At 42.5% G+C, this 12,029-nt stretch overlaps 1 protein-coding gene across 3 annotated transcripts in view; it reads left to right on the top strand.

Moving 5' to 3' along the window:
• The window catches only part of myom1 (myomesin 1), a 94,776-nt gene extending 83,145 nt beyond the window's left edge, over positions 1-11,631 (top strand). For all 3 annotated transcript variants that reach the window (XM_033019592.1, XM_033019594.1, XM_033019593.1), the window contains 7 exons: positions 1,323-1,361; positions 1,452-1,557; positions 2,361-2,524; positions 5,321-5,357; positions 8,887-8,909; positions 9,401-9,456; positions 11,016-11,631. In XM_033019592.1, coding sequence (XP_032875483.1) covers positions 1,323-1,361; positions 1,452-1,557; positions 2,361-2,524; positions 5,321-5,357; positions 8,887-8,909; positions 9,401-9,456; positions 11,016-11,297 — 707 coding nt within the window. In that variant the 3' untranslated portion in view covers positions 11,298-11,631. The remainder of the gene's footprint in view (positions 1-1,322; positions 1,362-1,451; positions 1,558-2,360; positions 2,525-5,320; positions 5,358-8,886; positions 8,910-9,400; positions 9,457-11,015) is intronic.
• Positions 11,632-12,029: the final 398 nt, after the last annotated feature.

Consider the following 12,029-nt stretch of genomic DNA (forward strand, 5'->3'; position numbering starts at 1 on the left):
TCAGGACAGTTTGTTAAGAAAATGAAGGAAATGGTAATAGAATACTTATAGAGCTGAGTGAGTATAATGTTATGGATGAGAAACTGTGTTCAAACAATTGATGACTTATTTGACAAAGTAACTAGCATGTTAGATAACAAGGAAGCCAATGGATGTGGCAAATTTTGTTATAGACAATTTGGTCTGTGAAGTGCCCCATAAAAGATTATTGCATTAGATAAGCACCTGTGGACTTGAACGTAATAGGTTAAGTCCAGGGGTCAGATATGGGGCTTTATGTGTGGGCCAGATATATTGTCAGTGCAGAGGGGCTAGGAGCAAGGCCAAGTGTGCATTCAGAGTCAAGGTCTGGGATAGTACTAGGTGTGCAGTCAAAGCTGGGACAATGGGAGTGTTCAGGACTGGGAACCTAAGCAGCTAAGCAGCTATGATCAGGGTAGAATAGGGGGCCAGGTGTAAAGCTGGACTCAGGGTCAGGAATGAGGGAAGGTATGCAACTGGAGTCAGGGTCAGGAGTAGTACCAGGTGTGCAGTGAGACCCAGATTGGTCAACATGGGCCAAATGTTTGATTATAATCTGATTTCCATACATGAATATGTTAAGATCATTCATGTGCTGCACCTGTTGATCAGAGCCTGGCTGTACTGTGGAATGTAATTTGGAATGTAATTTAGCCTAACCGTATTCATAGCTAATCCAATTTAAATCATAAATATTGCATTCAAGTGTAAGTTAAAAGACTCGCTACAGTATGCACCAGATTGCACAATTTCAAGCTGAAAAATGTGAAAGCTCCGTACCAATGGGAGGGGGGACACCTCAGGCTTGGTCTCTCACAATTTTTCACTCCCAACTTTCACCCAATGTTGGCAGCCCTGCCCTTCCTCAGACTCCTCTCCAGAGATGCTGCCTGTCCCACTGAGTTACTCCGGCTGTGTCTATCTTCAGTGTAAACCAGCATTGGCAATTCCTTCCTACTAAAAATTAAGGGATGTATTAGAGGTAATGTGAAATTCCAAAATATTAAATGCAAAGGTTACAAGTAAAAACATTGGCTTTCAGTCCTCTGGGCAATGCTACCTGTAAATCCTGCCATTAATCACCATGTATATAACAAACCTCTCCTCCCCACCCACCTCCTTTGTTAAGCCACTAAATTAACAGACATTTTAACCTTTGACTGGCTCCCTATGCATAAATAAGTAGATGGGAGGAATATGAAGCAGAATCTATTGCAATGTAATATGTGTCATCTATGATAATTGAAGCAGAAAGAATATTATTATATCTACATCCAGCTCATTTGATCTTAATTTTGCAGCTTTCAGTGACCTGATAACTGAAGTTTGTCGTATGGCTGGTGAGTTGTCTCTGAAGAACATATTGTTGCTAATTTTCTGCTTTCCCAAATTGACCTTTGAAACTGAGTGTTTATTTGTTAACATTGTAGCTCTGACTGCAACTGAGGTGAAGGTACAGAGTACAGAGCACGGCATCAGACTCTACTCCTTTGTTAGTTACTACCTGGAGGATTTGAAGATCATCTGGCATCACAAGTAAGAAATCATTTTCAATACACTTCGTACATGAGGGTTAGGAGCTTTGCAGGTGGGTTGACCATGTCTAATTTTCCAACTGCTGCCTCAATCAGAGAGGCTCCCAAAACTCTCCTCTTGTATTTGTTTTTCGCAGAGAAGCATAACTAGGTAGGGTGTTCAGTCATAGAGTCAGTCATACAGCATGGAAACAAGCCCTTCGGCCCAACTTACCGAATAATGAAAGGCCTGGATAGAGTAAATGTGTAGAGGATGTTTCCACTAGTGGGAGAGTCTAGGACCAGAGGCCACAGAATAAAAGGAAGAAGTGCGATGAGGAGGATTTTCTTTAGGGTAATGAATATGAGGAATTCATTGCCACAGACTGCTGTGGAGGCCGTTAATGGATCATTTTAAGGCGCCTATTGACATATTCGTGATTAGTACAGGTGTCAGAGATTATGGGGAGAAGGCAGGAGAATGGGGTTGAGAGGGAAATATAGAATAGCCATGATTGAATGGCGGAGTAGACATGATGGGCCGAATGGCCCAATTCTGCTCCTACAACTTATGAACTTGCCCATGTCATCTTTGGCCCATCTACATTAGCCCCACCTGCCCGTGGTTGGTGCATATCCCTTTACTCTAAATCTTTCCTATCCATGTGCATGCCTCAATGTCTTTCAAATGTTGTGCCAGTTTAACAGTGTTTAACAGTGCCTGTTATTTGACCTGGTTTCTCATTACATTATTTGGGAACAGAATTTAAAAAAATGCAACCTAGAGTTCAGAATGCCTTTAAAATGCCAGTTGTCTTTCTGCAGCGACACAAAACTTGCATCGACGGATAGAGTAAAGAGTGGTGTTACAGGGGAACAGATCTGGCTGCAGATTAATGAGCCCACGCAGAAGGACCAGGGAAAATATACTCTGGAACTCTTCGATGGAAAAGAGGGTCACAAAAAATCTGTCGAATTGAGCGGAACTGGTAAGGGTGACTCAGCTACTTCATGCAGTTTAATGATGATGTTGTAATAAAATGTTGCTGCTGGTCCATCCTCCCACTGAAAACCCACCAGAACCTCGGATGGAGAGCCGACCAGAGCAGATTTGGGGCAAAGCTCCTCATGGCCATATCCCATTTGCTGGGATCAGGAATATTTGTACATTGCTGGCAGCATCTAAGCCACCTGCAGTGTAAATGAGCTTTCCTCAAATGAATGGGAACAATTTAGCAGTGTAAGCATATTTGATAATGAGGGTTGAATATAATCAGCTAGGTGAGCCATTACCTGTTAATATAACATTAATAATAATAATAATGGATGGGATTTATATAGCGCCTTTCTAATACTCAAGGCGCTTTACATCGCATTATTCATTCACTCCTGAGTCACACTCGGTGGTGGTAAGCTACTTCTGTAGCCACAGCTGCTCTGGGGCAGACTGACGGAAGCGTGGCTGCCAATCTGCGCCTACGGCCCCTCCGACCACCACTAATCACTCACACACATTCACACACATTCACACACAGGCAAAGGTGGGTGAAGTGTCTTGCCCAAGGACACAACGACAGTATGCACTCCAAGCGGGATTCGAACCGGCTACCTTCCGGTCGCCAGCCGAACACTTAGCCCATTGTGCCATCTGTCATCCCAAACATTGAACATAGAACAACAGTACAGCACAGGAAAGAGCCTTCCAGACCATAATGTTTGTGCCGAGCCTGATGCCAAGTTCAACTGATCTCAACTGCCTGTGCATTATCCATATCCCTCTATTCCCTGCACTTTGATGTGCCGATCTAAAAGCCTCAAACTACTATTTAGCTACAACTGCCCTCCTAAACTATTAACTACTTACTATCATATCTGCCTCCACTACCAACCCTGGCAATGCATTCAAGGCGCCCACCATTCTCTGTGTAAAAAACTTGTCCCGCACATCTCCATTAAACTTTCTCCCTCTCACTTTATGGTTATGCCCTCGAGTGTTGGACATTTCCACCCTGGGGAAAAAGGTTTCGACCATCTACCTTATCCATGCCTCTCATCATTTTTATCTCTCATAACTTCTATCGGGTCTCCCCTCAACCTCCGACTTGTATGAGAAAACAATCCAAATCTATCCAACCTCTCCTTGAGGCTGAAACCCTCTAATCCTGACAGCATTCTGATAAACATTACTTGCGATCCAGGGCACTGGAATTTCTGGAATTGATTTTACTATTATCAATCAAGGTATCATCAAATCTGATGTAAAGTGAAACCAACATGCTCCATGATAGACTGTAACGTGTTTCCTTCCTGTCACATGTTTTGCTGATAAAATCACATTCTATGTTCCAATATTTGCAAAATTCATAAAGAAAATGTGTTGGAAAGAATTATGGCATATTGAAGATGTTATTCAGAAAGATGAAGGATGTAAATAATATAATCATCATGTTTTTGGAACTGAGTTTTAACCTGAAAAATGTTTTTCAAGGGAGCCTTTAATCCATGTTATAATTGAGCAGGAGTGCTCAAAGTCAATATCGTATTGACTGCCAAGGTAGTTTAGATAAATTCAATTTTTCCCACTGAGGTAATTTACCTTGATAAGCAAGAACAATTCCTAAGAATAGATCTATTGAAAAGTCAAACAATGATAGACTTTGAGGTGGAAAACAAACTAGAATTTCACCCGTTGATTATGATCAGTGAAAAATTGCCTTGTGTCAAGATGCAACAAGAACATTAAAAAGAACATTGTTTTATGATTGCTAAAACTGTTACTTTGGCGATTAAATCTTAAACATTGCTATCTCGGTGGCACCAATTAGTAGCACCAATCTTAAAATGTGTCAACTAGTTAATGTAATGATATGTGCAGATCGCTGACCCGTATTATCAGTGAGAATATATTTTCTTTCTTTATTATGAATAACAGTTTTTTAAACTTTTATTTATTTCTATTTTGAAAGTAATTAATTCTGACAGAATTTATATTACTTTCAGTTTGTATGGAGTTTGAACTCTGTGCTGATTGCTGTGCACCCCATATAGCCCCTTGCATTATAAAGTCCTGAACATTTATATATTTGATGAAATAAGACTTCAGAATCAGCATTTGACAATTCAGTCATATGAGTCTGCTTTATCATAGTGAAGAATGGTACTCCACAAGCACTTTCCTTCATTTCGATCCAGCCATTCTATCTGACTTTCTTGCTTCAAGAAAAAGACCTGTTTCATTACTTCTACCAATTGCATTAAAAAATAGCCTCAAAGAACGGTGACACAAAAAAACTGGAGTAACTCAGGGGGTCAGACAGCATCTCTGGAGAGAAGGAGCAGGTGACGTTTCAGGTGAAAAAGAAGGGTAGTTCGTTTGACAGGGAAATGTTTGGAGTCAGTGTGGTTAATTTAATATTCTCTGAATTTCACGTGGTATGTGGGGATGAAGTCATAAACTCAAGTTTCGTGATGTTTGGTGTGGTGCAACAGAACGGCCAAATTTCCTTCCTAAATAGAAAATGGGAGGCGGGATCTGTGGAACGAACTGAAATTCCACGACAGCAGAAATTATAATATGAACATCTGGTGTGGATTTTCATCCTATTGTCCATCGGGAAAAACTGAAACAGAAAATTGATCAGTTTCCATAGTGTCAAGCAATCTTCAATAGCAGTTTTCCACCAGGACAGGAAATTGTAAATCTATTTGGTTGCATTTGTTTAATTACACTTGCTGAACGAATTGATACATTTTAACAACCATCTCTGTCTCTGTTCTTCTTCAAGTATTTGATGAAGCGTTTGCAGAATTCCAGAGGCTGAAGTAAGTACTAACATTTTACTAAGTGTTTCATTTGTCCATTTTTATGGGGACTTTTCAGTTGCATGGCCTTACTGGAATATATATCCGCTGGTGCAGATTTCCTGCACTACTTGCTCAATATGCCTTTTTAAATGCACGACAAGTGCACACACTATGTGTCCTTTACAACTAAGGTTTGATTAACATCATAGGGACACAGTGGTAGAGTTGCTGCCTTACAGCGCTTGCAGCACTGGAGATCGGGACGACAGATGGCACAATGGGCTAAGTGTTCGGCTGGCGACCGGAAGGTAGCCGGTTCGAATCCCGCTTGGAGTGCATACTGTCGTTGTGTCCTTGGGCAAGACACTTCACCCACCTTTGCCTGTGTGTGAATGTGTGTGAATGTGTGTGAGTGATTGGTGGTGGTCGGAGGGGCCGTAGGCGCAGAATGGCAGCCACGCTTCTGTCAGTCTGCCCCAGGGCAGCTGTGGCTACAGAAGTAGCTTACCACCACCTAGTGTGACTGAGGAGTGAATGAATAATGCGATGTAAAGCGCCTTGAGTATTAGAAAGGCGCTATATAAATCCCATCCATTATTATTATTATCCAGGTTCAAACCTGTAAGGACTTAGTACGTTTTCCCCGTGACCTGTGTAGCTTGTCTCTGAGATCTTTGGTTTCCTCCCACACTCCAAAGACGTACAGGTTTGTAGGTTAATTGGCTTGGTAGAAATGTAAATTTTCCCTTGTGTGTGTTGGATAGTGTTAATATGCGGGGATTGCTGTTCAGCGTGGACTTGGTGGGCTGAAGGGCCTGATTCTGCACTGCATTTCTATATCTGTACAGATACATGCGGCACAGAAACGGGCTTTTCTTCCAAACTCGTCCATGCCGATGGAGATGAGTCATCGAAACTAGTCCTTTTTGCCTCCCAATGTCCCATATCCCTCTAAATATCTCCTATCCATGCACCTGTCCAAATGTAGTTTAAATTGTGTTATAATATTTCCTCAACTTCCCCTGCTGGCAGCTCGATCCACATACCCACCACTTGAGTGAAAACTTGAGTGAAAAAGTTACCTATAACTTGAGTGAAAAAGTTATCCCTTAGGTTCCTATTAAATTTTGTCCATCTTACCTTAAATTTTAAAATTAACAGCACTCTCATGGGAGCATCCTGCTTCAGGACTTGAAATCTGGGGAGACATTCCAGTCTAGTAATTAGGTGGTGAAACATGATTAGCGCTACTGCATTTTGGATGAAATGTTAAACTATGCTTGAAAGCTCTCATTGCATTATTTTGATGAGGAAAGTAGCCATGTCATTGCTAGTATTTAACAATCAATGGATATTAATAAAGTAGATATCTGGACATTGGTGTTCCACTCTTCGTGAGAGCATGCAAGTTACCTGCTACATTTTCAGCAATACAATAGTGACTGGATTTCAAAACATAATTCATTGCCTGTAATTATTGTTTTGTTGGGATTTCCTGAGATCTTGAAACACATTAATGCAAGTCATTTTTAACTTGATGAAAAATGCACACAGAGTTTGACGATATCTATATTACTAAAAGTCTGTTCTTGACCGGTTTTGGCTTTCTGTGCTGCGATTTCCGAGAGTACGCCGCCACCTACGGCCGTCATTTTTGGCCACCTCGCTCAGAGCCCCCCTCCGCCGCATGTGTGCCGAGGATTTTTCCCGTCGATGAAAATTGACAGAGATATTAATGGTTTTACAAAATTCCCCATTCTCTCTGCTGCCCCTGCTGGAGGGAGGGGGAGGGACTATAAAACCAGGAAGTGGTGTGCCTCAATCAGTCTCTGCAAGTGGTGTGCCTCAATCAGTCTCTGCAAGTGGTGTGCCTCAATCAGAGCTCTGAATGACACTGACAAATGTCTACAGCACTGTGAGTACCCTTAATTTGGTTTGAAAATGAAAATATGGTTAGAGGTAAAAAAGCACTGCCTGCAAATGGTTGTTTGGGTTTGGGTTGAAGTAAAAAGGAATTCTCTCTCCCCCCCCTCCCTCTCCTCTCCCCCCCCCCCCTCCCTCTCCTCTCCTCCTCTCCCCCCCCCTCTCCTCCTCTCCCCCCCCCCCCTCTCCTCTCCCCCCCCTCTCCTCTCCCCCCCTCTCCTCCTCTCCTCTCCTCTCCCCCCTCTCCTCTCCCCACCCTCTCCTCTCCCCCCTCTCCCCCTCCTCTCCTCTCACCCCCTCCTATCCTCTCCCCCCTCCTCTCCTCTCCCCCCCTCTCCTCTCCCCCCTCTCCTCTCCCCCCTCTCCTCTCCCCCCCTCTCCTCTCCCCCCCTCTCCTCTCCCCCCTCTTCTCCCCCCCTCTCCTTTCCCCCCTCTCCTTCCCTCCCCCTCTCTCCTTCCCTCCCCCTCTCCTCTCCTTCCCTCCCCCTCTCCTCTCCTTCCCCCCCTCTCCTTCCCCCCCTCTCCTCTCCTCTCCCCTCCTCTCCCCCCCTCTCCCCCCCCTCCTCTCCCCCTCTCTCTCTCCCCTCTTTTTCTCCCCCCCTCCTACCCTCCCCCACCGTCCCCTCCCCTAACCCCCCTCCCCTCCACACACCCCTACCCCCTTCCTCCCCACCTCCCTCCCCCTCCCTGCTCCCCACCTCTCCCCGCCCCTCATCTCACCCCCCTCTCAGCACTCCCTCTCTCCTCCCCCTCTCTCCTCTCCCCCCCCTCCCCCCTCTCTCCCCCCTTCTCTCTCTCTCTCTCTCTCTCCCCCCTCCTCCCCTCCATTAGCGTGAGTGCGGGGGGGGGGGTAGTTAGTGTGTGACGCTGCATGCCGCCTCCCCCCCCCCCCACAACCGCACGTTGGGGTAACAGACCCAACAGGTCTGCACTTGGTCTAGTATCTTATATATTTTGAAAGACATTTTATATAGGCCGTGGCATTGAACTGATACATTTTACATCAAGTTTGTCTGAAGTATCTGTCTATGCTTTCACTGTTATTTGCTAACATATAGTAACTCTGGAATACCATGTAGCAATTTTTATTCTCTCTTGAAATTTGAAATCTGAATTCATGTATCTTTATGTAAGTGTTTTGGGATAGTAGTGAACCTTGCTATCAAATCAACGTATCAAAACAATCCCCACTCAATTACCAACTTGGGTTTGTAGACACAGAAACAGGACTGATATCAGTGAGATAAAAAACAGAAGACGCTGTGTTCTCTGGTGAAGCCTAGTTTTTCAAACATCCCTTTTGCTCCAACTTAATTAAAAAATCGAGGTATTTCCTGCTAAACCATTCCCTAGAAATTCACTTCATCACATTGGAAGATTTTGACATCACTATTTTCCTTTCCCCTTCCCACTATCCATTCTCTTCTCATTCCTCATCCATAATTCCCATTCTTTCACCGTCAGTACATCTATTGTCTCCTTAGCAATCTTTAACCATTCTCGATCTTTCCCCATGACCACTTTTTCTTTCCTCCCCACTGCCCCACTGATGTTTTATGATTGTATACATCACATGTAGCTGGTTAATTTTGTCTTAATTTCTTTTTCAACTTTCTAAATACAGACAGGCTGCAATTGCTGAGAAAAGTGAGTATTACATTCATAGATATATTATGATTACATAAAAATATTAATATAAAATTGCAGTTTTAATAAATCATTTACTAATAATTATAATAGATGTATTTAAAATCCTACTTTGTTCCTGAGAATATAGAATTATATATTTATCTGGAAATTACATAGTTATTGATTCAGAGGGCAGCTATTCACCACTTTGAACCTCTTCCAGCATTCACTGGGACCATTTCAGTCACATGTCTAGTGTTCTGCAATTTCCTCACGAAATGCCCAGCTAGGGATATGACAATGCCCTATGATTAATATTGTTTTAATATTCTATTTCTAATTTTTCTGTGTTCCAAATAGAGAAAACACCAAATTCCCACCTAATCTCTGTCCGTTTCTCGCTCAACTAGATGACTGCACACCCATAATTTTAGTTTCCAAAGATTTGTAATTTGATACATGGCTTAATTGGTGTAACGCCAAAACATTTTTGAAATCTTTTCTATTAGATCGCGCTCGGGTTACTGGAGGTTTGCCTGATGTTGTCACAATCCAAGAAAGAAAGGTAAATGTTGGCATACTTCTAGATGGCAAGTGTGATGCAAGCTTTCTATATTTAATTGAATATTACACTAAGTAAAGATTAATAATATGTCAAACATATCATCACATATATTGGCCCTACTAGATTTCCAATGATTATTAAGACAGATGTTGCACCTATTAGTTTTCCACTGATTAACAAAAGAACTATTCACAAATAAACATGACTACAATCTAAATGGCGGTACAGTGGCATTAGTGGGACAGTAGAGTTTAGTTTAGTGATACAGCGTGGAAACAGTGCCTTTGGCCCACTGAGTCCGCATCGACCAGCAATCCCCGCACAATAACACTATCTTACACACACTATGGACAATTTACATTTATACCAAGCCAATTAAACTACAAATCTGTATGTCTATGGAGTGTGGGAGGAAACCGAAGATCTCGGAGAAAACCCACCTGGTCACGGGGTAAAAGTACAAACTCAGTACAGACAGCACCTGTAGTTGGGATCGAAACCGGGTTTCTGGTGCTGTAAGGCAGCAACTCTATCACTGCCCCATGGTGCCTGCCCTACCGTTGCTACCTTACAGCACCAGAGATCCGGGGTTCAATACTGACTACGGATGCTTGTCTGTCCAGAGTTAGCACTTTTTCCCAATGACCTGTGTGGCTTTTCTCCGGGATATCCCACATTCCAAAGATGTTCAGGTTTGTAGGTTAATTATAGAAGTTGGGATGTAATGTTAAAATTGTACAAGGCATTGGTGAGGCCAATTCTGGAGTATGGTGTACAATTTTGGTCGCCTAATTATAGGAAGGATGTCAACAAAATAGAGAGAGTACAGAGGAGATTTACTAGAATGTTGCCTGGGTTTCAGCAACTAAGTTACAGAGAAAGGTTGAACAAGTTAGGGCTTTATTCTTTGGAGCGCAGAAGGTTAAGGGGGGACTTGATAGAGGTTTTTAAAATGATGAGAGGGATAGACAGAGTTGACGTGGAAAAGCTTTTCCCACTGAGAGTAGGGAAGTTTCAAACAAGGGGACATGACTTGAGAATTAAGGGACTGAAGTTTAGGGGTAACATGAGGGGGAACTTCTTTACTCAGAGAGTGGTAGCTGTGTGGAATGAGCTTCCAGTGAAGGTGGTGGAGGCAGGTTCGTTTTTATCATTTAAAAATAAATTGGATAGTTATATGGATGGGAAAGGAATGGAGGGTTATGGTCTGAGCGCAGGTATATGGGACTAGGGGAGATTATGTGTTCGGCACGGACTAGAAGGGTCGAGATGGCCTGTTTCCGTGCTGTAATTGTTATATGGTTATATGGTTATATGGTTAATTGGCTTGGTTTAATTGTAAATTGTCTCTCGTGTGCGTAGGATAGTGTTAGTGTGTGGGGATCACTGGTCGGCGCAGACTCGGTGGGCCGAAGGGCCTGTTTCCATGCTGTATCTCTATAAGAAAATGTACGGACTGAAGAAAATGCATTTTGAATGTGAAATAAGCATATATTGTTTTAAACAGCAATCTTGGAGTTTGTTGATAAAATTATTGAATATCATTATTGTCTTTGTAGTCACTTAACCTTACTTGTAACGTGTGGGGAGATCCAGTTCCTGCCGTCTCCTGGTTGAAGAACGAAAAGGAACTCATCGAAGATGATCATCTGATACTTAAGTTTGAATCTGGAAAGTTTGCTTCGTTTACCATCACCGATGTCAGGACCACGGACTCTGGCAAATACAGCATCCTCGTGAAAAACAAATACGGCACCGAGACAGGTGACTTTACAGTAAGTGTTTTCTTACCCGAGGAACAGGAGCAAGTTGAAAAGGAGAAAGCAACAAAGAAAAAGTGAGGCAATTGTGTTGAGGAAGATAAAAGAAAGCTAACATATATTATCAACAGTGTGTATGTTTTTGATGTGGAGGTTAGTTTGTTACGTGATGAGTCTGAAGGAATGACTTTCGAGAAGCAATTTTAGAGACTTTGAGCAGGTCTACTAAACTAGTCACCGAATGAATCTAAAGCTTCGAATTAGAAAAGTAGTATCCCATAATATAGTATTTTTGGTCAACTGTTTCTTGTGTCCCACATATAAATGTGAACACCAAATGATGTCAATGTTGTATTGAATAAAATCCCAAGACAATTTACGAATAAATGGTGCACAAATCCTTCACACTTACCTCCACCTGTTTGCACTGTGTCTTCTTTTGAGGAATATTGTCACATTTGTTCACTACTTTTTCCTGGTTCATTGGCTCCCATGTTGCACTTTAAGTTACAGTGAAAACTTCATTCATTCAAATGAATCCCCTGCCTTGCAAGACCCATGCTGCAGTGAATTTGACACATTTTCCATTCAAGGATGAGGTGCTCATTTATGAGAATGATCGCAGGAATGATTGGGTTAATATATAATGAGTATTTGAAGGGAAGAAGTGAGATGAGGAGGATTTTCTTTAGTCAGAGGGTGGTGAATCTGTGGAATTCATTGCCACAGATGTTTGTGGAGGCCAAGTGAATGGTATTTTTAAGGCGGAGATTGATAGATTCTTGGTTAGTGCGGGTGTCAGGGGTTATGGGG

Source organism: Amblyraja radiata, chromosome 4, assembly GCF_010909765.2.
Source record: "Amblyraja radiata isolate CabotCenter1 chromosome 4, sAmbRad1.1.pri, whole genome shotgun sequence".
Taxonomy (NCBI): domain Eukaryota; kingdom Metazoa; phylum Chordata; class Chondrichthyes; order Rajiformes; family Rajidae; genus Amblyraja; species Amblyraja radiata.